This window comes from Loxodonta africana, chromosome X, assembly GCF_030014295.1.
Source record: "Loxodonta africana isolate mLoxAfr1 chromosome X, mLoxAfr1.hap2, whole genome shotgun sequence".
Lineage (NCBI taxonomy): Eukaryota > Metazoa > Chordata > Mammalia > Proboscidea > Elephantidae > Loxodonta > Loxodonta africana.
This window is the reverse complement of record NC_087369.1, coordinates 99,521,812-99,549,000: the sequence shown is the minus strand read 5'-3', so window position 1 is coordinate 99,549,000 and position 27,189 is coordinate 99,521,812. Positions and strand designations below refer to the sequence as shown.

Below are 27,189 nucleotides of genomic sequence, written 5' to 3'. Positions count from 1 at the left end.
TGTTAGAACATCAGTGTCTGGTTAGTTTGGTTGTTTAGAACATGGTGAAAATGAGATTCCATGGTAGTGGATTCAATTTGTGTGTGTGTGTATATATATACATATAAAACCCAGTTGCCATAGAGTTGATTCTGACTTATGGTGACCCTATGTGTATTAGGGTAGAATTGTGCTCCATGGGGTTTTCAAAGCTGATTTCTTGGAAGTAGATTGCTTGGCCTTTCTTCTGTGGTACCTCTGGATGGACTTGACCCTCTAACTTTTCAATTAGCAGCTGAGTATGTTAACTGTTGCACCACCTAGGGACTCCATATGTATACATAAATACATATAAACTTACACATATATGATTAATTATGAGGTTGCTGCTAGGTCATAAACTGTACTATTAACATCGATATCCTTGAGGAAGATGTAATCCAGATCCATCTGGCTCATTACCACTTCTGGAAAATTTTTCTGTATGTGTACTACTGACAAAAGAGCAATAACATCATCTGTGAAAACATGAGAAATATCATTCTGAGTCAATAATTCAGCCACTACCATTTCTTAAGTATGTTCTGTGATTTAGAATTTATTATGAAACCCTCATAGCCCACATGAACGTTTATTATTAAAGATTTGAGGGGTCCTCCAGTAACTAAAACATATTACTTTAACTAATTGCTCCCTAAATGTCTTTGCTCATGAACTCCCTTTCCTAGTGTTGTTGTTGTTGTTAGAGGCTATAGAGTCTATTTCGACTCATAGTGACCCAATGCACAACAGAATGAAATATTGCCTGGTCCTGCACCATCATCACAATCTTTGCTGGGTTTGAGCACATTGTTGCAGCCACTCTGTCAATCCATCTTGTTGAGGGTCTTCCTCTTTGTTGCTGACCCTCTACTTTACCAAGCATGATGTCCATCTACAGGTACTGGTCCCCCCGATACCCCAGATCCCACTGATAACACGTGCAAAATACATGAGATGCATTCTTCCCATCCTCACTTCTAAGGAACATTCTGGCTGTACTTCTTCCAACACAGATTTGTTCTTTCTTCTGGCAGTCCGTGGTACATTCAATATTCTTTTCCAGCACCACAATTCAAAGGCATCAGTTCTTCTGTTTTCATTATTCATAGTCCAGCTTTTCTTCAATTTTTCGTTGCCCGCATAGTAGACGATATGATTGTCCAATACAAAATGGTCATTACCAATCCATTTCAGCTCAATAACGCCTAGAATATCGATCTTTATGTGTTCCATTTCATTTTTGATGATTTCCAATTTTCCCAAATTCATACTTTGTACATTTCCTGTTCCAATTATAAATGGGTGTTCACAGCTGTTTCTTCCTGTTTTGAGTTGTCCCACATCAGCAAATGAAGGTCCCAAAAGCTTGACTCCATCCACGTCATTAAGGTCAACTCTACTTTGAGGAGGCAGTTCTTCCCCAGTTGTCTTTTGAGTGCCTTCTAACCTGAGGAGCTCATCTTCTGGCACTATATCAGACAATGTTCCACTTCTATTCATAAGGTTTTCACTAGCCAAATTTTCAGAAGTAGACTGCTGGGTCCTTCCTTCTAGTCTGTCTTAGTCTGGAAGCTCCACTGAAACCTGTCCATCATGGGTGACCCTGCTGGTATTTGAAATACCAGTGGCATAGCTTCCAGCATCACAGCAACACGCAAGCCACCATAGTATGACAAATTGACAGATGTGTGGTGGCTTTTTCTAGCAGTATCTATTAATATCTTTCAGAATTAGTTTTCCCCAGAACATACTTTGGTAAAAACTATTGTGGTCAGGCTTGCCATGGCACTAAAAAGGGTTCCAAAGACAAGTATTGTAGTTCTCCACTCATTCAACATTCATGAAGTATTTATTAAGCACCGACTGGATGCCGGTCACTCTTCTAGGTACATGGGATATTTCAGTGAACAAAGATCCCTGTTCTCCTGCTACTAACTTTTATGATGCGTGAATTTTTATAATCCTTTCTTAAATATGATTATATGTTTAATTTGCATACCATCTTGGAGGGAAAGGATTTATATTTTTATTCGAGAACAGATTATCTGTACTATGGTACTGCATGCAGATATACCTCTTAACATGAAAAGTTATTTTTTGGTCACATGAATCTAAAACCCAAAGGTCAGTGAAATATTGAAATGATATATAGTATTACATTTTTGCTAATAAGAATAAGAAGTTCATCAGTCCATAGGATAAATTCCTAGATCAGAAAATGCTAATTCACAAGGTACATGCATTTAAAACTTTTGACAGATATTGCCGAATTGCCATTCAAAGAAACTTCACCAATTTACACTTTCACTTGCAGTGCGTGAGAATGCCTACTTCTCCCTATCTTTATCAACACTGTGTTCTATCGAATAGTTTTATTTTTGCCAATCTGATTGGTGAAAGATGGTGTCTCTCATTTGCTCACAATGACTAATGATAATAACAAAAACAGTAACACCGAATGCTTCCTATCAGCCAAATATAGTTTTAAGTGCCTTATTTAACTTATTTAATCCTCATAACTACCTTGAAGTAAGTAGTATTATGTCATCATTTTATGGATGAGGAAACTAAGGTTCAGAGAGGTTAAATAACTTGTCCAAAGCTATTCAGTTGGTAAATGATGGAATTCAGACTCCAACTGAGGATGTCTGGGACAAACATCTGAACCCATAACCATTATCCTATACTGTCTCTCTGAGCAAAGGACGTTCATTGCAGCATCATTTGGAGTAGCATAAGTTCAGAAATGACTTAAATATCCACCAGTAGAGGGATAATAAATGAATCATGACATATCCATACAATGGAATTTTAAAGAAAACCATTAAAAGGAGGCATCCTTATGTATACTGAGAACACAGGATCTTTAAGATGTATCAAGTGAAAAAATAAAGTTGTAAAGCAAGGAATTAACTGGGATGTACGTGAAACCACGATGCTAAACCTGCAAATTAAGTAACCAAATCCTGTGAGCTGCTTGTACATAAGCAGCCTCAACAGCTACTCTTTTTGTTGTTGTTGTTGTTGTAAATATGTCCCTCACACAATTTTTGCCAATTCAGCTTTTTACAGGTGTAAAACTTACTGACAGCACTTACAATAATTGGTTGTGCAACCCTACCCTTAAACCTTTCATGACCCGTGGGACGTATGGTATCCCAACCAATTTTTATGCCTCTGGAATTCTTTGAGAAGGAGGTAGCCCTATTATACTGCATTTAACCTCAACGTAGCAGCCTTTTGAAAATGTGTGAAATTCAAGAACCCTGAGTTGGAGCCTCGCTTTTGTGTAGACTGAGCATTCTCTTAGGTGATGCCTCCTGGGTGTGTGAATTTTATAAACTTTTAATATGTTTGCCTTTATTTCTGTGAGATAAGCCTCCTCAGTAGTTTCCCAGTTACTCTGTTCTAGTGAGAAAGTGCTTATTGTGAGAATAAGCTATTTCCAGTCTTCATTCATAGTGGCCATTTTCTCCTTGACACTATTCATTGTTTTTTGGATATTACTGGCTCCCTGCTTTTCTAGCTTCTGAACAGTAAATAATGCCTTTGCAATAAGGAATAACACATTGCAGTGGTACTTTTCAGGAGGCTGGAACTCCTATAAGTTATTCTTACTCCAAATTCTATCTTAAGGCCTATCTTGGTTATCTAGTGTTGCTGTAACAGAAATACCACAAATGGATGGCTTTAACAAAGAGAAATTTGTTCTCTCACAGTCTAGGAGGTTAGAAATCTGAATTCAGGGTGCCAGCTCCAGGGGAAGGCCTTCTCTCTCTGTTGGCTCTGGGGGAAAGGTCCTTGTCATCAGTCTTCTCTCAGTCTAGAAGCTTCTCCGTGCAGGGACCTGTGGGACATGCTCTGCTCCTGGCACTACTTTCTTGGTGGTATGTGGTCCCCATGTCTCTCTGCTCGCTTCTTAAATATGTTCTGTGATTTAAAATTTATTATGAAATCCTCATAGCCTGAGAGATCAAAACACAACATAATCTTGTAGATTAAATAGTGCCTCATTGACATCATAGAGGTAGGATTTATGACACATAGGAAAATCACATCAGATGACAAAATGGTGGACAATCACACAATACTGGGAATCAAGGCCTAGCCAAGTTGACACATATTTATGGGGGACACAATTCAATTCATAACAGGGCCTAATCATTGCTTCCACATGTAGCAGGTGGAATACACCACTGTGAGCAGTTCTGCAGCATTCCACCGTAGTTGTTTCTGCTTCTTAGCTGTTAGTACTGCTTTTGTTATAATGAAGGATACATACCCGTTGCCATCGAGTCAATTCCAAGTCATAGTGACCCTATAGGACAAAGCAGAATCTCCCCATAGAGTTTCCAAGGAGCGCCTGGTGGATTCAAACTGGTGACATTTTGGTTAGCAGCCGTAGCACTACGCCACCAGGGTTTCTGAAGGATACATAGTAGTAGCAATTTTTCTGAGATTCAATTTCCTTTAGTTTTATTTATTTGGCTTGTCAGCAGTGCTTTTGCAGTAATGAAAAATGCATTGCAGTGGTAATTTTCCTGAGATAAAAAAATCTCTTGGCTTTATTTATTTGGGTTATAAGTATTGCTTTTGCAGTAAGGAAGAATGCATAGTATCATGTTTTGAAAAGGTTCATGAAAAATCATAAAAAGGATAAGAAGTAGGTAACTAGAATGAAATATATGTGCAGTCATTGCCAGGTGCCCTCATGTTTTACCTCCTGTTTTGCAAAATTTCAAGAAATAAAAAAAAAAAAAAGATTTTATCATTGACTCATGGGCAGGATTTACAATACTCAGGGTCCGCTGAGACATATGTTATCCCAGATAATGGGTATCAAAATCCATAAATCATAACAAAGGTCCGGAATTGATCCTTTATTCAGCATGTCTTCCATTAGTGAAAACATAGTATCAACAAGAAATTCAAAGGAGAAAATAACTGTGTCCTGATAATCAATGCAATGTTTCCATCCCCATAAACTGAAACTCAGTACTCTATAAGCATAACCCTCCCTATTCCACTCCCTTCTGCCCCTGGTAACCACTAATAAACTTTGGCCTCTATACATTTGCCTTTTCTTATCTTTTTATGTAAGTAAGGTCATACAATATTTGTCCTTTTGTGATTGATTTATTTCACTCAGTTTAAACTCTTCAAGCTTCATCAATATTGTAGCATATAGTATATTTTTTTTGAGATAAATCTGGCAAGAATTGTTGATGAATTGGTTTAAGGGTGAAAGAGAGTGATGTATCAAGGATGACTGTTAGGCTTTTGACTTGAGTAACTGGGTAGAAGGTCATCCCATTTCTAAGATATGGAACATGGGCAAAGAGAAGGTTTGGAATGTTAAGGTTTGGAATGTTAAGGATTGGAATGTTAAGGATTGGAATGTTAAGGAGTTCAGTATTGGACGCGTTCAGCAGAGATGTTCAGTAAGGGCTTGGATATGTGTATCTGGAACTCAAAGGACAGGCCAGGCATAGAAAGAAAAAAGAGGCCTACAGACCATTAAATTACTGGTTTTTAAAAAGATAATACGTCAGATCCTACAGTTCAGCAAACTTCTTGAATACAGTGTAGATGTTCCAGGAATCATGGCTTTTCAACTCAGGAAACAATTAAATACATAATTAGTGGCACAGTGATTTCACAGGATAGTCAATTATTAGGTAGCCATCATTTCATTGTACTGCAACTTATCCAAATAAAACATTTAAGCTCTCAAAGGTTTTCTTAGAATAATAGAATAGACAGCAATTCAGCTGCTTTGCTTTCTGCTCTTTTACTGACATTATCACCTCCTGTGTCTATCTATACTTCACATAATATCTACAACAACACATGCATTTGAAAGAAAAAGGTATTTTGAACATTTTCTCCATGCAGGGGCTTTAAATTTTTTTTAAGTGATGATCTTTTCAATGCCCAGGGAAGGTGTGAGTCATATAATAACTTTAGAAGGAAGGCTAAATAGAAGCTGGTAATTTTCTCTCTCTGAGGGACATACTGTTTATTCCCAGGGAAAAAAGGGGGGTTTCAAATTGGGGCTGGGTAGATTGGAAAATTAACACTAAAGTAATTATAGGTTTATTTTGTTTTACCTTACTAAATGTAAGCTTCATGAAGACGGGAGATTTTTGTTTGCTTTGTTCATTGCTATAACCCCAGCATCTAAAAGAGTGCCTTGCATGTAGTAGGTGCTCAATGAATAGTTGAGGAATAAATGAATTAATGAGTTATGTCTTCACAATGTAATTGTGTTTGTTAGAAAACTACTGACTTCCTAGAAAGTTAGAAATACATACACATATGTATACATGTATGCACTTATATCTCCAAAGTAAGACAGAAATATTTTTATTTATCATTATTACTATTTTTAACCATTCATGCTATGGATTCTCACTGTTAGAGAAGATTGCAGAAAGTTTCCTGTGTTTACTCTGGGAAATATATTAATTTCCATTTCCACTGTTGATAGTAAGAGTCTCAGAGATAAGATCTATTTCACTTCTGAGAATACTCAAAACTTTCTTTTCATACCAAGATGAATAGCAGAGTGATTTACTGAACAATATTTTACATTTCACTTCTCAGAGGAATCTCTTTTACATGATATATTCATCAGAGGACCATATCATAAAAGAATTGTTCGATACAACAAGATGAACAAGAAAATAAGTTAATGGAACATGTACTACATATTGCCAATGACCAGGGTAAAATGCAACATAAATACAGCCAAAAAATCAGCAAAATACATTTTTAAAGATTTTTCATGTTCTAGCAAGATTAACAAACATGTATTTAGGGTCTACGACATGCAGGACACACATGATAGTGATAGGCAGATACAAAAGTGAAGAAGGCTTAGTCCCTGTTCTCATAAGGCTTACCATCTATTAGGGCAGTCAGAACTAAGTTCAGTTCAGCAAATATTTATTGAATTCCTCCTATACACCAGGCTTAGGTTGGATGCAAGGGGCAACAAGATAAATAAGACACAGTCCCTGTCATACCGGAAAAACAAACAAACAAACAAAAAAAACCCAAAGCCATCGCCTTCAAGTTGATTCCGACTCATGGTGGCCCCGTGCGTTATAGAGTAGAACTGCTCCACAGGGTTTTCTTGGCTGTAATCTTTATGGAAAGGAGCCCTGGTGGTGCAGCAGTTAAAGCATTTGGTTGCCAACCCAAAGGTCGTTGGTTCAAACCCACTAGCTGCTCTACAGGAGAAAGATGTGGCAATCTGCTTCCGTAAAGATTACAGCCTTGGAAACACTATGGGGCAGTTCTACTCTATCCTATAGGGTCGCTGTGAGTCGAAATCGACTCGATGGCAATGGTGTTTTTTTTTTTTTAATAGTGTCGCCATAAGTTAGAATTGGCTGGATGGCATGGGTTTGGTTTTTAATCTTTATGGAAGCAGATTGCCAGGCCTTTCTTCCACAGTGCTGCTGGGTGGGTTCTAACTTCCATCCTTTAGCTTAGCAGCTGATAGCAAACTGCTTGAGCCACCCAGGAACCTCCCTGTCATACAGGAGCTTATAATTTAGCTTGCTGTATATCTGGGTGTGTATTTTGCGTGTGTGCATGGGGATATGTGTACTACGTAGGGACTGACATAAATGTAAATAATTTCAGTGAATATGGCAGGTTATGACACAGTGATAGCACCATTGGAGAACCTTAGCTCAACATGGGTAGGGAATGAAAGGAAGAGGAAGTGGAAGCTGAGCTGATTCTTGAGGATAAGTATTAGCTAAAGAATGGGAAGATCATTCCATTTTGAAAGGACAGTGTGGGGTGGTTCAGGAAGATGGAAAAGATGACAGTGTGTCTGGCAAACTACAAGCAACTAAGAGGACAGGTGGTGTAAGAGAAGGACAGGTTCACCACTGCACCCTCTCTTTGAATTATTCAGTAAAATAGTTAAGTAATTTCTGGGGTCAAAAATATTCTCTCACTCCCCTGCACAAGCCTCACTTTTTTGCTTTGGTATCGTCAGACAGCAAAGCATTTTAAAAAATGGGGTGGAGAGGGCTTGAAAATACTTATGAAAGCTATGTTAGCTGCTTGTCATAGACCACCTACAAAACAAAACAAAACAAAAAACCCCACTGCCATCGAGTTGAGTCCAGCACATAGTGACCTTATAGGAAAAGAGTAGAACTGCTCCATAGGATTTTTTAATCTTTAGGGAAGCTGAATGCCACACCTTTCTTCTGCAGAGCGGCTGGTGGTAGCAGTCCAGTGCTTAACCACTGTACCACCAGTGCTCCTAGACCACTCATAAACAAACAAAAAACTCAAACCCATTGCCGTCGAGTCGATTCCAACTCATAACCCTAATCAAATACGATGACTTTAATGTAAAGGCCATTTCACCGTGACCATTTCTGTAGTAGCTTATTAGGAGAATCATATAAGGACTCATCTTACACATATAGAAACTCAGATTCGAATTCAACAAACGCTTATCAAACATCTACTATGCTTTCGTATATTTTTACCTTCATGTAAAGCTAGGCTAATTTTGCAAATATATATCGCCAGGGTGGCTGTTTGGCCTAACTAGAATAAATACCACGCGGTGAGGTTTTCATTCTGGTGAAACTAAACCAAAACCTTTTACCTGGAGTGGATTTTGACTCACAGCGACCCTACAGGACAGAGTGGAACTGCCCAATAGAGTTTCCAAGGCTGCAGTCTTTGTGGAAACAGACTGCCACATCTTTCTCCTGCAGAGCAGCTAGCGGATGGAACCTCAGACTTTCCGGTTTGCAGCTAAGTCCTTTAACCACTGTGCCACCAGGGCTCCTGGTGAAACTAAGGCGAAGGGTTTATGGGGGGGGGGTGTGGTGGGGAGGCTTATTGGGGAACGAGCCCTTGGTGCTGCAGTGGTTAAGCGCTTCGCTGGGCTACTAACGGAAAGATTAGCAGCTGTCGGACACACTAGCTGGGCGCGGGAGAAAGATATGGCAATGTGCTTCGGTAAAGACTGCAGCCTTGGAAACACTATGGGACAGTTCTACTCTGTCCTATAGTGTCACAATGCGTGGGAATAGACTTCACAACGATTTTTTTTTAAATAGGTTTCAATGGGGAGACATAAGAGACCAAAAAGATTGGCAATAGGAGACTCATCCCAGCTAACAACATCGGTGTGAAAAATTATGCCACGAGAGCCAAAACGAAAGCACAGACACACTGGGGAAACAGTTTTCCAGGCTGGAATGATAACCTCTCTTGTTCACAGAACAATTCCCTCGCAACTTCATTCTGCCTTTTGGGTCTCCTAACAATTCTTTCTTTATCTTAGTTAAGGAGTACCCAGGTCTTCTCACATTCATCCTAGCCATCGGAATACAAATCTGCATCTCTTTCCTACCCCAAGCCTCCAGCCTAAATGCACTGCTTCATAAAGCCTGGAAAGTAAATCGAGCTTGCAACATTCGCGTAAAAATCGCAAATATAACGCTGTAGCCGTCTACCTGGGCCTTCACTCAAGAACTACAATACCCAGAATGCACAGTTTTCCCTTCCGCCTTCCACCGTGGGAACGCTTAACTTGATTTCATTTCCACAAGCAGTAGTCACATGACACGTTTCCTGTAAAGATGGCGAATAATCTCCCTTCGGAATTTGATGTGATCGTAATAGGGACGGGTATGTGTGGCCCTAGTACTCCACGGACTAAATGTGGGATGCCTGTCTCATTCCTGCCTTCTTTGTCAGTGACGAGAGTTAGCGAGAAACGCGGGGGGTCGAGTTTGGGAGGGCGGACGGGAAGGAAGTGAGGTATTCTGGAGTCAGCGCGGGACTTGGCAAGCTCCAGGGAGGGGCTTGGACCCGCGGTGCTTAGCGACATCTGAGTAGGGGTATATCTGGTCGATGCCGATTGTTGAGGTTGGTTGCTGCGGCTGATTCCTGTAATTTCCTTAAAGGGAGGTGGGTTTGCAGTGTCATGAGGACGGAGGGTCGGGATTTTATCCATGCATACGCCTTTGACATGACATTATGATTCACTCCTTGTTGAGTTCAACGTGATATTCCTCATTCCTTTTGTTTCGTCGTTTCATAGGACTTTTTTCGTATCTTTATATGATTATAGGGTGTCGTGCAGTTAAAAATTGCTCGGTTACAGCTTAATCCTCAGTTTTGCAAGAAAGATGCTCAGTTGTTGCCCAAGTACGTATTAATTTATTAGGGCAGGGAAACGGATTTTTTTTTCTCTATTGTGTTGAGCAGCCTAGGAAATTGTATTTTGTTGAGGCAGCCATTATTCCTGCTTTACGGTACTGAAAGAAACCATTCTGCTTTCTATCATCCACCTATCCACGCACAACCAGATATGCTGAGAACAAGCTTTTGTGAATTCCAGTTCAGGTCTGTGACCTTATTGTCCCCTTGCTAATCATTCATTTGTTCTCCATGTTTTGGGTGGAGCCAGAAACCCCCCTGCAATTTCTAGTTGGCAAATTCAACATACAACATGTGGCAGCGGACGTGTGGAATCAATTGACATTTTGTTTTTCTTAACTGGTTAGAGGGTGGGTTTTAGATGGGATGAAAGAGGTTGTTGGGTGGGGTTTACTCCCGTCTGCGGAATGTAGTAGGCTCTGGGGTATTGGGCCCATTGTGTTGATGAATTCCGTTCGTTGTCTTTTCAAACTGTAGGAGCAGCCATGTTTTTAGGGTGGGAGTAAAAATTACAGCTACTTTTTTTTGTGTGAATGATTATTATTTGCTAGTCGATGTGCCAGCTAAGCACTTGACAAACCTTATGTAATTCTGACAGCAACCCTGTTAGAGTAGGTATTCTCTACATTTTACAGAAGAGGAAAAGGAGGATTAGAAAGGCTATAATTTGCTCATGATCACGCAGCTGGTAAATTTCCAAAGGCCCATGTCATAGCAGAAGGAGAATCAGTGGTTCTGATCCTCAGAGTTAACCCAGATTAGTAGAGGTCATTGGAAAAACTTGGTTCTAGAATTTGCTTGGCTTTTACCTTGCTGTGTGACTTTGAGGGAGGTTCAAGCACTTTAATCTCTCTGAGCCTGATTTTTCATATTTGTGAGTGTAGGGAGGGTAAACTAGTAGCTTTTAATGTGTTGTCTAACCAGAAAGCCTTTTATACTCGTTGTACCTAGGTAATTGTTCTCAGAACAACAGGGACATGTTATTCCCAACTTGAAAACAACTGCAGGTGCAGATAACCCAGCTGTGAGCAGACGTTGGATGAAAGCTGGAAGGAGCCAATTGAATATTCATTTATTCCCTCCATTCTCTTCTAAAACTGAGAAAAAAATCCGTTTTAGAATAGCTGTTATTACCACACTTGCCTTTCTTTTTGGTTGTCTAGGAATCCATCCATTTTGGTCTTTTCTTTCTTTCCTGTCTTTTTAGTGACCTTTTGCTTTCTTCATGTATAATGTCCTCCCACAAGTAGTCTGGTCTTCGGCCATTAGCATCCAATGTATCAAATCTAATCTTGAGATGATCTCTAAATTCAGGTGGGATATACTCAAGGTTGTATTTTGGCTCTCATAGACTTGCTCTAATTTTCTTCAGCTTCAACTTGAACTCGCATATGAGCAGTTGATGGCCTGTTCTGCAGTCCACCCCTGGCCTTGTTCTGACTGATGATATTGAGCTTCTCCATAGTCTCTTTCCACAGATGTAGTTGATTTGATTCCTGTGTATTCCATCTGGCAAGGTCCATGTGTATAGCTGGCCTTTCTGTTGCTGAAAAATGTATTTTCAATGAAGAAGTCATTCATCTTGCAAAATTCACTACACTAAATAATCCCAGGCTGTTATGGATTGAATTGTCCCCCCCACCCCCCAAAAAATATGTGTTGTACATCATAACCTCTATGCCTGCGGTTAATCTGGTTAGAATTTTGCAAGACTAACCATAGGCATAGAGGTAATGATGCACAACATATATTTTTTGGGGACACTATTCAATCCATAACAGCCTGGGATTATTTAGGCTAGTGACAACCACTCATTTCTCAGGATATTCAAACCATGTTTATTGAGAACCTAGTCCCTGCCCTTGTGAAGGTTACTGTATTGTCAATATTCAGGAATTGTTTGGACTTCCTGACAGTCACACCCCCAAAGCTGTTCTTAAGCCTATGTGAGCTTTTCATCACGTCCTTCTTGCTTTCTGCAGGCCATTTAGAGATCTAGTCTGCATCGTTTTCCTTTTTAAAGCACATCAGTCACTTTATCTTCTGGAGTTCTTCCCCTAAAATGGGCTGTGGAGTAAGCTAGCTTAATTTTTTTCTTGCAGAGGGTGAACACATAGATCCTAGTTGATTTAAGAGTTTTACTACTAAGGATTATAAGGTTGCTATGAGCTAGAATCGACTCAATGGCATACAGCAACAACAACAATACTAAAGATATGGGTAAAGAGATGAGATAAAAAATAACAAACATGGGGAAGCTTACAAGGGTTACTGCCCCTAAATCTTGACTGCCTTGCTAGATGGTGCTCAGTATAGTATAATAATAGATGTGGCAACATGGTTTAATGGTAATTGCTTGACCTTCCCCCTGTGTAACCTCGGGAAAATTGCATAACCTCTTGGGATTTCAGCTCATACATAAAGTGGGAGATTTGAATTAGGGGATTTCTAAGGTAGGGTTCTACCAGCTCGAAAATTTACCATTGTGTGTGCATAATTATGACGCTGTGTCATCAAGAAAAGGCTGATTTTATTAAAATTGTGCTTCAGATGAAAGTTTTCAGAGTAAATTAATTTCTCATTAAACAATTAATACCCATTGTTTTGTGACATTGATTGCCAACCACACGACATGTCAACACTCTCCCTTCTGGACCTTGGGTTCCCCTTTACCAGCTTTCCTGTCCCCTCCTGTCTTCTAGTCCTTTGCCCTAGGTTGGTGTGCCCATTTAGTCTCATTTTGTTTTATGGGCCTGTCTAATCTTTGACTGAAGCGTGAACCTCAGGAGTAACTTTAGTACTGAGTTATAAGGGGGTCTGGGGGCCATACTCTCGGGGTTTCTCCTCTCAGTCAGACCAGTAAGTCTGGTCTTTTTTGTGTGAGTTAGAATTTCATTCTACATTTATCTCTTGCCCTGTCCAGGACCCTCTGTTGTGATCACTGTCAGGGCAGTTGGTGGTGGTAGCCAGGCACCATCTAGTTGTGGAAAAGGCTGGATTCTGTTCTGTATAGTCTTTTTAAGAAGTCAGTGTTGAATATATTTGAAAAAATTTCTATCAAAATGGATGCTTAAAAAAACTTTTTTTTTTTTTTTTTGAAAATGATAAGCTTCATTTATCAGGAAGAGTCACATAGGTCATATAGCTCCATTCCTTGATGTTGGTGGAGAATTGAAACATTAAGGTAGTTAACCTTGGCCAGCAGCTCATTGACTATAGTGTTTATTGTGATGGTGGTGGAGTAACCTCACTTCTATAAACCTTGGTAGATAGAAATGCTGTAGGAGGGATCATGGAAACTGATATTTACTAAATACTCATTTGTGTCAGACCCTATGCCAAGTGATTTCTCCTGTATTCATCTTATTTAATCCCCTTTCAGGATGCTTGTATGTGGTTCAGACAAGATGTATTTCCTCTGCCTGTATTTCCAAATATCCATGCCCCTACGGTCTAGAAGGAGCCCTGGTGGTGCAGTGGTTAAGAGCTCAGCTGCTAACCAAAAGTTCGGCAGTTCAAATCTACCAGCCGCCTACTTGGAAACCCTATGAGGCAGCTCTGCTCTCCTGTAGGGTCGCTGAGTCAGAATCATCTCGACAGCAATGGGTTTGTTTGTTTGTTTTTGGTTATTGCCTGATTTACTTCCCAGAGAAGGCTCATGATTTCCATGAAAGGGGTGTCAATTTTATCTTCTTCCTCTTCTCATTGGCTACTTGATAGGAAAGACGTTTGTGTGTCTATTACCAGTAATCCTATCAGGTTTCTCATCTGGTGGTTTATAGGTTTTCTTCTTTATCTTTTTTACTCCCGAGCTTGCATTATTGATCATTTGTTTTGCCTGCAGGTTTTGAACAGATTTACTGTTTGTCTTATTTGGGGGCATAGTTGAAATTCTTCCTTGTCAGTGTAGGAAATGGTGAAGGAGCTAAAGAAAGCATGTGTATTTTGCTGTTCTGAAAAAATCTTTGCAATTCTTCAGGCATTTATTGATGGAAAAGTATGTCTTTTCTACTCTCAGTACCTAGAAAAGCAAAGATAGTTATGTAGCTCTGGAGAAGACTCTCAGAGATGCTTATCCTTCCCTGTAAGTCATAATAAGTTTGCGTCATTCCCTCAGAGAGAGTCACATCTGTTCCCAGAATTCCCTCTGCAGCATCATTTTGATCTCCCACATCTTGTGTCATTTTCTCATATTCTCTAGAGTTCTCATGATGTTTCAAATAACTCAGGCTATAAAAAAAAAAAAATCAGGCTATAGCAGTTAAAATCCAGTACGGCTGCTAACCATCACTTTCTCATGTTTAACCTAAAATCCCAATGCTCGGAAAAACAATTATAATTCCATATAATTGACCTGCTGCTTTTGCTAAATCATTTGCTCTTCAATTTCAGTGCAAAGTCTTTTAACTGAAAAGTTAGGTTGTGCCTGCCATGCATATAAATGGATTTAAAAGTAAAATAGACTAGTAATCATTTAGTGCTCAGTTTGGAATATATAGAACAGAGAGATTAGAAACATTCTGAGGGATTATTTAGCTATGATCAACAAAACAGGGATACTTTGAAAGGCTGGTTTATTGGGTTTTTTTTTTTGCTTTTCTAATTTCATTAAAGGGCAGTATGAAAGAATGATAATTTATCACAGATACTGATTTCTTTAAGCGTGGTTATGAGAACTATCATGTTATGTTATCATATTGAGGCTTTTTTTTTTTTTTAAAGAACCAGTTCGCAAATGGACTGGAGAATAGAACAGAGGCAGCTTGGCCAGTGTGGTGTTTAGCATAAGGGTTTCATCTCAGATTTTACAAAGAGCTTAAGTTGGTAATATATTACTTGACTGACTTGCATTTTATCACATTTATAAAAGTACAAACATCTCACTAACACTTTTGTGCATGTAGCACTCTTTGTGTGTATAGAAATATGTATACTTTATTTATAAAAATAATCTTATTATAGGTGTTATTTTCAAACCTGCTGTTTTTTTCACTTCACAGTATGTCATGAGCATCATTCCATGTCAATGAAATATTATTCCTCACTGTCTTTCTTTTGAGCTTTTTGAGATAATTGTCAATTCACATGCAATTTAAGAAATACTACAGGAAGATGCAGCATACCCTCCACCCAGTTTCCTCCAGTGATAAAATCTTGCATAATTGTAGCACAATATCACAATCAGGAAACTGACCTTATCTACCAGTCTTATTCAGATTTCACCAGTTTTATATGCACTTGCATGTGTATGTTTTATGTGTGTGTATTATTTAGTTCTGTGCAATATTGTCACATGTTCAGCTGCCCCAGTCAAGATATAAAACAATTCCATTATAAGAATTTCTACCTTCTTGTGGACATGGACCCTTATTTCCTTCCCTCTCCCTAAACCTTGGTTAACCACTAATCTGTACTCCATCTCTATCATTTTTCATTTTAAGAGTGTTATATAAAATGTCATTTATTTAAACAGTCAACTTTTTGGGGACACTTTAGGTTGTTTTCAGTTTTTCACTTTTATAAACTTAATGCCGTGAATAATAGTTCATACCTAAATCTTTTGTACACGATTAATTATTTCCTTGGAATAAATACTAGAACTGTAATTGTTGGCTCACGATTTTGGGCGTGGTTCAGTAATGTTTCTGGTTTGTATTGATGAATTGCCCTATAGAAAGTTCACCAATCTATAATCTTACCAGCAGAGTATCCGAACGCTTATTTTACTGTGTTCTTCCAACATTGGCTATGAATGTCTTATAGTTACTGTCAACTTGATAGGCAGATAATGCTATTCCCTTGTTTGAAGTATTTTCAGATCATAAGTGAGGCTGAATATTTAATACATACATATATCTGTATATATATACAGATATATATATGCCACTTAATTTTTCTTGGTAAATTGATTTTATGTATTTTTCTATTGGATCATTTTTATTTTTTTCCTACCAATGTATAATCTTTATATACTAAAGACATTAATTTTTTTATTATGTGTATTATAACTATTTTTCTAAGTTTGCCTTCTATTTTTTTTATGGTGGTTTTTGTTGTGTGAAAATTTATAAATTTTATATTGTCAGATCTATCAAACTTTTTTTTCTTTTATGTTTGCTGCCTTTGTAGATAAGCATAGAAAGTACTCCCCCTCTAAGATTAAGTACATATTAACTCTTATTTGCTTTTAGAACTTTCCATATTTCATACTTTACATTTAATTTTTAATTCATCTGAGATTTATTTTGTTGTAGAGTATTAGATTATTTTATTTTCCTGAATCATTAGACAGTTATTCCAGTACCATTGACCTAATAAGCTGTTCTTACTTCACTGAGTTGAAATGCCTCTTTTATGTTTTTACTATAAGATCTCTTTTTGGATTTTTCTCTTCTGTCATTAATCTGAGTGTCTCTTTCATTGTATTGAAGTGGTAACTATAAAGTAGAAATAGGCTGGATCATCATATCTGTAGAGAAATGGTAATTTTTCTTTTTTAAAACTAGAAATCACAAAAACAAAAGGTAGTATTTGAATCGGTGTAAAATTATAGCATTTACTCTGAAAAATAGCAAACTAAGAGAAAAAGGGACATAGAGGGGAAATATTTGAAACTCATAACAAAGGACTAATTGCATAAAAATTGTTCCCTTCAAATTTATATGAAAAGCATCTAGGCCTCTAGAGATAAATGGATCAAGAATGTAAATAGGCACTTCATAAAAGAAAATACAAATATTCAGCAAACTGTTGGGAAAATATTTTTTCTCATTACTCGTCAAATGCAAAATAACCTCATACTTAAAAACATTAAATTAAGAGTAATAACCAATTGCTGATGAAGTTGTATTTAGTTGGTGTGTTGATGATACTATGAAATGGTATAATACTTTGGTAAAGTAGTATTACAGTTTGTACTAAGAGTTGTAAATATGTTCATTCTCTTAGACACAGTGACTTCAGATCTGGGTACCTATTGTAAGGAAATCATTCAAGTAAGGTAAAAACCTACAAGGATGATGACATCCATTTTAAAGCTATTCATAGTAAAATTAGAAAATGTAAATGTTGTATATTAAAGAGACTAGATATCTTAAAGGAGCCAGGCTGACCGGAGGAATAGGCAATCTTACAGTGTGGCCCAGGATCTGGCCCACAGCTTTCTTTTTGTTATAGAATATCATACATATAGATGAAATCTATGTATTTCAAAGAACAATAATAAAATGAATGCCCATATTTGTATGACTGAGCTTAAGAAAATTAACATTACCAGTGTTTTAGAAACTCTTTGTGTGCCCATCATCATTGTATTCCCTCTTCCTTTCCCATAGGTGTAACCATTATGGTGAATTATATTAATTGTGCCCTTGGTATTTTTTTAAATTGGTTTTACCAGTTGTGTATATATTCCTAAATAATGTATTGTTGGTTTTACTTGCTTTTGACCCTTGTCTGACTTTTGGAATTCTACTCTATGTATTCTTTCTGAAACTTGATCAATGTTATGGTTGTGAGATTTACCCACATAGATGCATATAGCTCTAGTCCCCTCCGCGCACTTCTCTCATATAGTATTCTAGGTTTGCAAATCTTCAGTTTCACTAGGTTATGCCCATTTTCCAAAGGGTTCTATTTATTCACCTCTTGGCTCCTGGCTTTCCAACTACCCACCCTGCTCAGTGAAATTTATGATATAAATACACACATTCACATCAAAATAAGATCATACTGTACATACTGTTTTGCAACTTTTTTGTCAGTAACCCTCACCTTTCCGTCTATTCCAGTAAGTTTTTATCTCATATACATGGACCATATTTAAATTTCCCCAGTCCCCCTCCCTCCAAATTGTTTTTATAGTTGATATACAAACTTGCATCCAATTCAGTATCATGCATTGCTTCTGATTGTTATGTCCTGTAAGTCTCTTTTATGTTAGCATAGTTTGTTGTTGTTGTTGCTGATTTTAAATGATAATGATATGTTGAAGAGACTGGGCCAGTGAGCCTGCAGAATGTTTTGCCTTTTGAATTTGGCTGCTTTTGTGGTGGTGGTATATTGTTCCTATTTCCTGTGGTTTTCCTGTAAACTGAAAGTTGTATCTAAATGCTTTGATGGATTCAAGTTTAACGTTTTTGGCTAGAATACATCTTAGGTATGTATTCTCATGTTGGACCATACTAGAAGACATATAATATCTGGTTGATCCACCATGAGTGTGCTGAGATCGATCCTGGATTGGGATGATGACAGTCTGATGCCTCCATTCTATGGGTGTTTTTTTCCCCTGGTGTTTAGAGAATAATGTGTATGCTGTTAATTTGGCACTATATAAATGTTGAGTTTGATGCTAACTATTAATGTAATTGTCTTAACGTCAGTTGGTAATCCTTGGAGAAATATTTTCACTAAAAACCCATTGCTGTCGAATAAAGTCCAACTTACAGCGACCCTATAGGAAAGAGCAGAACTGCCCTGTAGAGTTTCCAAGGAGCACCTGGTGGATTTGAGCTGCCGACCTTTTGATTAGCAGCCATAGCACTCAACCACTACGCCGCCAGGGTTTCCAGTATTTTCACTAGGGATTGCAGATTGTTTTTTTTTAAATTCTTTGACTCCTATATTTAGTAGTTCCCACTGAACGCCAGTTTCTTAATTTATAAAGGGTAGCATACCTTTCTAGCATTATTGGTGTCTACCAGTTAGAGTACCCACTTCTTAGAATCCAGACATTTGGGAAACAAAATTAATTGTACAGCTGCTTGGTGGGGATGGAAAAGAGATTTAGATATCCTGAAGCAATATAGTACTTTAGAGCACAGACTGTAGAACCAGTCTGTCTGGTCTCTAATCTTAACTTTGCCATTTACTGGGTATGTGATTTGGGGCAAATTCCTTACCCCTCTGTGTTTCAGTTTCCTCATGCCTTACAGCCATATTTATATATGTGGACAAAGACTGGAAAGCAATGGAAAAATGAAAAATTGTTTTGTTAGGGGTTGGATATGGGCGATTCACAGTTTTCCTTAGGATTACATCATGTTTATAATGTAAGAGAGAAAATGAAAAAGAAAAAATATCTGTCATGTTAAGTTTTAGGTATTTTTAATATGCATTTTAAAGTACAAACACACCAAAAAGTGACTTGTGAGCTTTTTACATTTTGATTTATCCTTCTTGAAAGTGTTTAAGAAATCCTTAATGCAATGAAACTGTAGTTTTCATTACACAGATTTTTTTTCCTTAAGCTGTTTTATTTTAATAAACCAAATATAAATAACTGTTCAAGTTTTTAATTTGCAGGATGAAATAATTATCCTTAGTGTTTTCTCAATGATATTTAGCTAACCTTCTCTTAAATACATAATGAGACTAATTTTAAAGCTTCATTTATAGTGTTTATACTTTAAGGAATGTTAAGTATAAGTTAAAAAAAACATATTCCTAGGTCCTTTGAAATTTAGTTTATAAGGTTCATGGTTTTTTTTTTTTTTTTTCTACTTTTTAAAAAATGGATTTCATGCGAGGGGGATCATTTTATATTTGGGGGAAAAGTTACTTTTTGTGTAATTTTTATAGCATTCTTGGAATGAGCACCCAGTCTCTTTTTATCATGTATTATTGCCTTTTTAGTGTTATAAGTGGAAACCCTAGTGGCGTAGCGGTTAAGTGCTACGGCTGCTAACCAAAAGGTCGACAGTTCAAATCCACCAGGCACTCCTTGGAAACTCTATGGGGCAGTTCTACTCTGTCCTACGGGGTCGCTATGAGTCGGAGTCGACTTGATGGCAACGGGTTCGGTTTTTTTTTTTTAGTGTTATAAGTATTAATAATACATAGAACTACATGTTTTTTCCTGTGGCACATAAGTAAAATATGCTCTGAACAAAGAAACTATATTTTCCTCTTTACAAGATAAATATTGTTACTGTGTTAAATTTGAAGAGAGCTGGGCTAAGGTATCATTTACTATGAAAAGATTTTGGTCATTTAAATTGATAAAACAAATACTAGTGTTAAGAAAATCAGGTAAAAATTAATTGTGGCGGAAACTACTTATTTCATCTCCTGGCATGGGATAGGTCTCTGGCCAGCATTTATTTCACTTAATAAAACATTCATTAAGAGAATTTTGAGTTGATCTGGTTTTCTCGATTTAGGTAAAAAACAGGATGCTAATTTCCTGTTTCCCAAAGGATTCTTTTATTTGGTAGGTCCAATCTTTCATTTGCTCTTTGAAATTTGGTATTATATTTTATTTAATATTTTAAACTTTTTGTAATTGAAAAATCAAACCTCTTCTTTGCTTTTGCTCTATTTTCCCTGTTCTGTTCAATTTGTACTAGGTTCCTAACAGTTACTTCCCAATGCAGGGATTTGCCTAAAGGGACACTTTGGGTTGTTAGTTTTCTGAATTCTTAGGGCCCATGCCCATGACCACTCTAGTACTTCTAGGGGTCCCTTTGCACTTATTCTTAAGTTGGAGCCTGCAAAGCCCCCTCCCAGTTTCTGCTACTGTTCATGTTCTCAGAATGCCCTGCCAAGCTTTTCAGTGAATGCCTGATAGCAATTTTGGGGTTCTCTGGCTTTCAGGACTGCCACTTCACATTGCCTTCCATTCATTTCCTCTTGTACATTTTTGATACCAGCATTATGGCCGTTGGTGGTTTATACCAGCTATTTTGGGGTTCATGGTAACACCTTGTCACCTAACTTTTTTATTGTAGGTGTTGTCCCTGAGTGTGTTGTTTTAGGGTTCTGGTTTTACTCTCTGTTTTTTATGCGGGTATTGAGGAAGATTCAAAAACTTTGTTGTTGCTGCCATCTTCCTAGAATCTTATTTTTATTTTTAACTTAAGTCATTTTCCCAAGAATAGAGGCCTGGTTGTTGCTTTAGTATTAACATTCTGAAATAAACCCTATGGGTCACTTAGTTCAAACCCTTCATTTTATCTGTAAGGATGCTGAATTCTGGAGAGGTTAAGTGACTTTCCCTGCAAGAATAGAGGCCTGGTTGTTGCTTTAGTATTAACATTCTGAAATAAACCCTATGGGTCACTTAGTTCAAACCCTTCATTTTATCTGTAAGGATGCTGAATTCTGGAGAGGTTAAGTGACTTTCCCTGGGTCACAGCTATTAGCGATAAACCTGAAAATAAGAAGACATGGTTCCTGACTCTTGGTTCAGTATTTTCGAATACTGACACAATGTTCTTGTTATTAAAAAACTGAAACTCGTTGTTGTCGAGTTGATTCCGACTCATAGCAACCCTATAGGACAGAGCAGAACTGCTTTATAGGGTTTCAAGGAGCACTTGGTGGATTTGAACCACTGACCTTTTGGTTAGCAGCCATAGCTCTTAACCACTATGCCACCAGGGTTTCTGTTGTTAACTAGCCACTCCTAAAAGCTCACACTATATTGAATTAAAAAAAAAAGAAATAAAAGCAATTTCGTAAGTTAAAATTTTAATGGACAGTACATTTTTTCGAAAGTTCCACAAATTACATAGATGCTCATAATATTTTCTCCCGTAAGGAAGAAATCCAGAGATTTTAAATTGCTGCAATTACTAATATGTTCTTTATTTTGTGGGAGCCAAAGCGAATTAAAAACAATATTTTTATCTGTAAGGCTTGGTAGTTCTTTTGGCTACTTTACTGGCAGTTTTTTTTTCTTTTTAAGGTAACCACGTAAAAGTAAATTGAAGATACAAATTGTCAATTTAAAATTTAAGATAGGAATCAACGAAACTACTTGAACTTGGGTTCCAATTCAGTTTCTGCCTAATATTGTGGTGGCATTTCATTTTAGTGGCTGCACTGTGAATTATATCGTCTTTCCTTTGCATTACCTTTGTATCCTCAGTCTAGGCAGTTCTGTACCTAATGTTCATGCCTGTACTTAGGGTTGTTTAAGTAGGAAAATAAAGGATGTGACTCTCTAAAAGCTTGTTGTAATCACAAGTTTTTCCTTGACAGTAATTCTATTTATTTTTCCTAAATAAGGAGTTATTCTTTATAAAAGCAGTCACAGTAAATTTTCTAGTTCTATGTAATTTTCTTTCCATTATGGTCTTCACTAGTTATAAATAACACATGAAATGACTTTCAAGGTAGAAAGCAGGAATCCATTTTGAAACGTTCCATAAAATAAGGAGTGATTTATGGTTTCGTATGATTTGGGCTGAAAGCACTCGGACTTTGCCAGGTCATCAAAGTCCTGTCAGAGGAATCTATTATTTATTGTTCGATATGCTGGGAGTGGTGTAAGTACTTTATTTTATATTTATCTTATGTAAGTATAAAAAAATATGTACAGTGTTAGGAAGAGTCAATTCCAGATAGTAATACAGTTTTAAGAATATATCATGGAGAACTAACCTAAAATATTATAGTTGCAAGTGATGAGGTTGAACATTGAGAATTTGGTTTTAAAAAGGATTTTGAAAAGTGAATGAATGATAGTTTCATTCCTATAAAATATTCTTAGATAAGATTCCTAAAAATATGAATTTTATACCTTTTTGGTCCTGATTTTAGCCTAGCTCCTGCATTTGTTAATGAAACATCTCTTTCTTAGCTAGGCAGGTTTTGGAAAGTTACAGAAAACTAGGACTTTGCATGTTTGGTATATGATCATATAATATTCCACAAGCTTCTGATATATTTTTCTAGCTGAAAACTTTATAACAAAACCTCAACTGAGAAGGACGTGATGTAACAAACTGCAGTTTCACCTATTATGAACTATTCCAAAATAGTAACTTTAATACCTAATATTTACCTGTGTTTAATAAAAATGACTTGCCAGTAAACATTGTTAATCTTGTATCAAAATTATACATTTTCCTATAATACATTGGCAGAGTAAGTTCTCTAATGAATTTAATAATATGAAATGTTTAAATAATATTAGATGTTTGGTGAACTTCTGTAATGTGCATATAGAAAAGGATATTGGACTTAAAAAAGACTACTTTAAATTGTTAGATCTTCGAGGATAACATAAGTAAATTATAAACAAGTAAGAGGCATAGTTTTTCTCCAAATACCTTAACGAAGTGGTAGGAGAAGGAAAGAGAATCAATATTTATTGGATGTTGGTGACATGTTAGGTAGGAGACAGTATAAGGTGTTTTATGTAGTTTTGTATCTATTCCTCACTACACCCCTATGGAATGTATTATTAACCCCGTTTTACAGGTGAAAACATTGCACTTGTATATTTGCAACCACACATTTTAAAAAGTGTTGCCAGAGTAAGGCTGTGCGATTTAATCCTGATCTAGGAATCTGTTTCTGACTCATGTCTGGCTTTTCCTTGGGGGAGAGACTGTATAATTCATTGTAAACCTGTAATATGCTTCATATAAATGTCTCAAAAGGATGTTGAGTAAATTTGAGTAATTCAGGCATAATTTTCTGGTGCCAATGTTATAAAAGGTTTAAATTTTGAAACTCATCAAGTGTTTTAAGTGATGTTAAGATCGAGTGTATGAATAATTAATTTAAACAGAATAAGCAGTCATTTTACTTATTTTGCTAAATTATCATTATGACCAAAAAATTCAGGTATGTTAACTTATCTTAAACAAGAATTAACAAAATCTTAAAAATCCAGTTTTATATAAGTTCATCCCCTATGCTGTGACTAGAATTATTTTTCTGAAACACTCATCTAAGCATGCTTTTTTGTTTGCTAAAAGTTTTTTTAGACTCACTGTTGCCTACACATTTAAGTTCAGATTCCATAATTTGGTCCCAGTTACTCTTTTTTAAACACGTTTAGGTTCTCCTTTCCTTCACCTAGAAACCCTGGTGGAGCAGTGGTTAAGTGCTATGTCTGCTAACCAAAAGGTTGGCAGTTCAGATCCACCAGGCGCTCCTTGGAAACTCTATGGGGCATTTCTGCTCTGTCCTATAGGGTCACTATGAGTCGGAATCAACTCAACAGCAAAGGGTTTTTTGGGTTCTTTCAGCTTTTGCTCCTTCCCACTTTTTTCTTTCCCTCCTCCTACACTCTTCAACTGGGTTGTTAAAGATCTTAAAAGACCCAGATAATGTCCCCACCTCTTTGGAGCCTTCTACTATTCCCTGTACAGAGGGAATTTTTTTTCCTTTTTTACCAGTTTTAAGTATATTTATTATTTAAATCTCTTTAGATCTTGATCTTTAGACTCTGAGCTCTTTCAGACTAGGGATTGCCTTAATTTTCTCTTTTTCCCTACCACCTAGGATCAAAAATAAATAAATAAATAAGCAAACAGAACAAAACCCTTTGCCATCTAGTCAATTCAGACTCATGGCAACCCCATGTGTGTAAGAGTAGAACTGCTCCATAGAGTTTTCTTGGCTGTAATCTTAACGGAAGCAGATTGCCAGCCTTTTTTTCCGTGGTGCTACTGGGTGGGTTTGAACTTCCAACCTTTAGGTTGGTAAATGAGCACAAACCACTTGTGCTACCCAAGGAGCACCTAGCACAGTCTACTCTGTCCCTCCCTCCCTCTCCCTTTTCTCTTTCTCCTTTTTGTTCAGCATTTATAGAGAATCCTGTGTTTAAGGAACTACCAACTCATTTTTAAATGACTGGGAGCAAATGTGAAACCTCACTAGCTGTGTTTCTAGTCTATTATTATAATCATTCTAAGCATGAAGATTATAAGCCCTTGCCATTTAACATAGAAACAGCCTATCAATTTCACAATCTTATGGCGATGTCTGAATGGAAATATTAAGAAAAAACACAAATGATAGTCATTTTGGTTTTATGTATTTGAATTCAAATCATGTTCAGTATTGAAATCCTTTCTTGGCTTCGCTTTATCAGTAGAGACTTAAGTTCAACAACAGTATTGATCACAGCTGTAGAAATAACCACATGCATTATGTGCTTACCCAAAATAACAGCCAATCTGGGTCATATAAAGGAGGGCAATTTTATTAATTATTGTTCCCCTTTTTTAATCTTGTAAAGATTGATATATTTTGGGACTGGTATTTAGAGGAAAAGGTGGTGCTTTCAAAATATCTTTATGAAGAATAATAAGAGTAGATAGTGTTGGGCAAATACCCTTTGCTAAGAACTGAACTAAGAAGCATTTTATATACTTGTCTTGTTTAATCCTCAAAATAATCCTTATGAAGTAGATGATGACATACCCATTGATAGGTGAGTAAACAAAGGCTCAGAGAAGTCAAGCGACTTGTCTGCGGTCTCAGGGCTTGTTAAGCAGCAAAACTAAGATCCAGGCTTAGATCTGTCTGATTGAGACCATGCCCATTTCGTGTTGCTCTTAAATCCATTGCCATCGAGTCGATTTCCACTCGTAGCGACCCCATAGGGTTTCCAAGGCTATAAATCTCTATGGAAGCTGACTGCCACATCTCTACTGCCTTCAAATCTTCAGTCTTAAACTTGGGTCCACGTTGGAGATACTGGATGTCCATGGTAATTCAAATTGGAGATGCCAAATTACTTGATCTTTGGCAAGTTATTTAACCTTTATGAATCTATTTCCTCACATGGATAATACTGCCTGCCTTTTAGGATTATTGTGAGAAATAAGTAAGATGACATATGTGAAAATATGTTGTGAACAATAAAGCTTGATACTAATGTTTGGTGGCATTATTAATGCTGTCATTAATACACATAGCACATTGATCTTTAATGTGCTAATTTGGCATTCTGAGTATTTCTTTGCTCTTGTTCTTTTTATGTAAGCTGCTTGTCAGCTTTTAAAGTACCATAGTGACTGTATTTGATTAATAAGAAAAGCTATTTCTCATTTAAAAAAAAAAACACCCAACCTGTTGCCATCGAGTCGATTTCCACTCATAGCGACCCTGTAGAATGGAGTAGAACTGCCCCATAGGGTTTCGAAGGGACTGCTGGTGGATTGGAACTGCCAACCTATTGGTTAGCAGCCAAGCTCTTAACCACGGTAGTCTAAGATAAAAGACGTTAGAGTAATGCAGTTTTAACTTTTTGAAGAACAAAATGTATTTAACTTTAAAAATTTTTCTTTTTCTTATTTCTCTCTACTCCAAAGGTTCTCATCCCACGCTCCCCCTGAATTACATCTGAATTTAAGGTTGAAATTTTATGATGGCTTATCTTCAGTAGGAAACCCTGGTGACGTAGTGGTTAGGTGTCATGGCTGCTAACCAAAAGGTCAGCAGTTCAGATCCACCAGGCGCTCCTCGGAAACTCTGTGGGGCACTTCTACTCTGATCTGTAGGGCCGCTATGAGTCGGAATCGACTCGATGGCAATGGGTATGGGTATCTTCAATAGTTTATTTTTAATGGTTATATTAAGAATAATTGGTTGGAACTTTTTTTTTTTTTTTTTTGAAACAAACATTATATGCCCACAAAGTTTTTACCACTGGGAAACTGGATCCTCAGTGAAGATGGATGGAGCTTGTGTTTAATGTAGTTTTAAACTAGAGATTGACCGTGTCAATTGCTTGCATATAAAAATTTTTTTTTTGCATATGCATACTTAAAAAAGAGAAAGATGATAACTTATCCTTTTCTTGAAATCCTTGATTCTTAGTGTGTAGTTTAAATCTTGCCAAAAGAATAGAGCTGTTTCTTCCCTACTAGGTAAAAATTCAAGAGGATCAGGATGTTTTGTAGTAGTAAAAGAGTAGTAACACTACTGAATTGCACTAAACTTTCAAAACATGTCTTATTCGTCTTGCTAATATAAAAGATTTATGGTAATAGCCCTATCGGGTCGCTATGAGTCAGAATTGACTTGATGGCAATGGTTTTTCTTTTATTGAAATGTTAGAGTTTATGATGAAATGTTATGTATGTAGCGAAACAGCTGGGTTTTTTAAAATTATAAAAGCATTATCTTTGGTAATTTTTTATTTCTGTTGGTACTGGTAGTAGTATATATACATTTCCCTTTTTGTTAACAAACTTTATGGTATAAATT

At 37.0% G+C, this 27,189-nt stretch overlaps 1 protein-coding gene across 3 annotated transcripts in view; it reads left to right on the top strand.

The window, feature by feature from the left end:
* Positions 1-9,613: 9,613 nt before the first annotated feature.
* Positions 9,614-27,189, top strand: part of CHM (CHM Rab escort protein) — a 232,366-nt gene continuing 214,790 nt past the window's right edge. For all 3 annotated transcript variants that reach the window (XM_064278616.1, XM_010592695.3, XM_010592696.3), the window contains exon 1: positions 9,614-9,699. In XM_064278616.1, the coding sequence (XP_064134686.1) occupies positions 9,651-9,699 (49 nt within the window). In that variant the 5' untranslated portion in view covers positions 9,614-9,650. The remainder of the gene's footprint in view (positions 9,700-27,189) is intronic.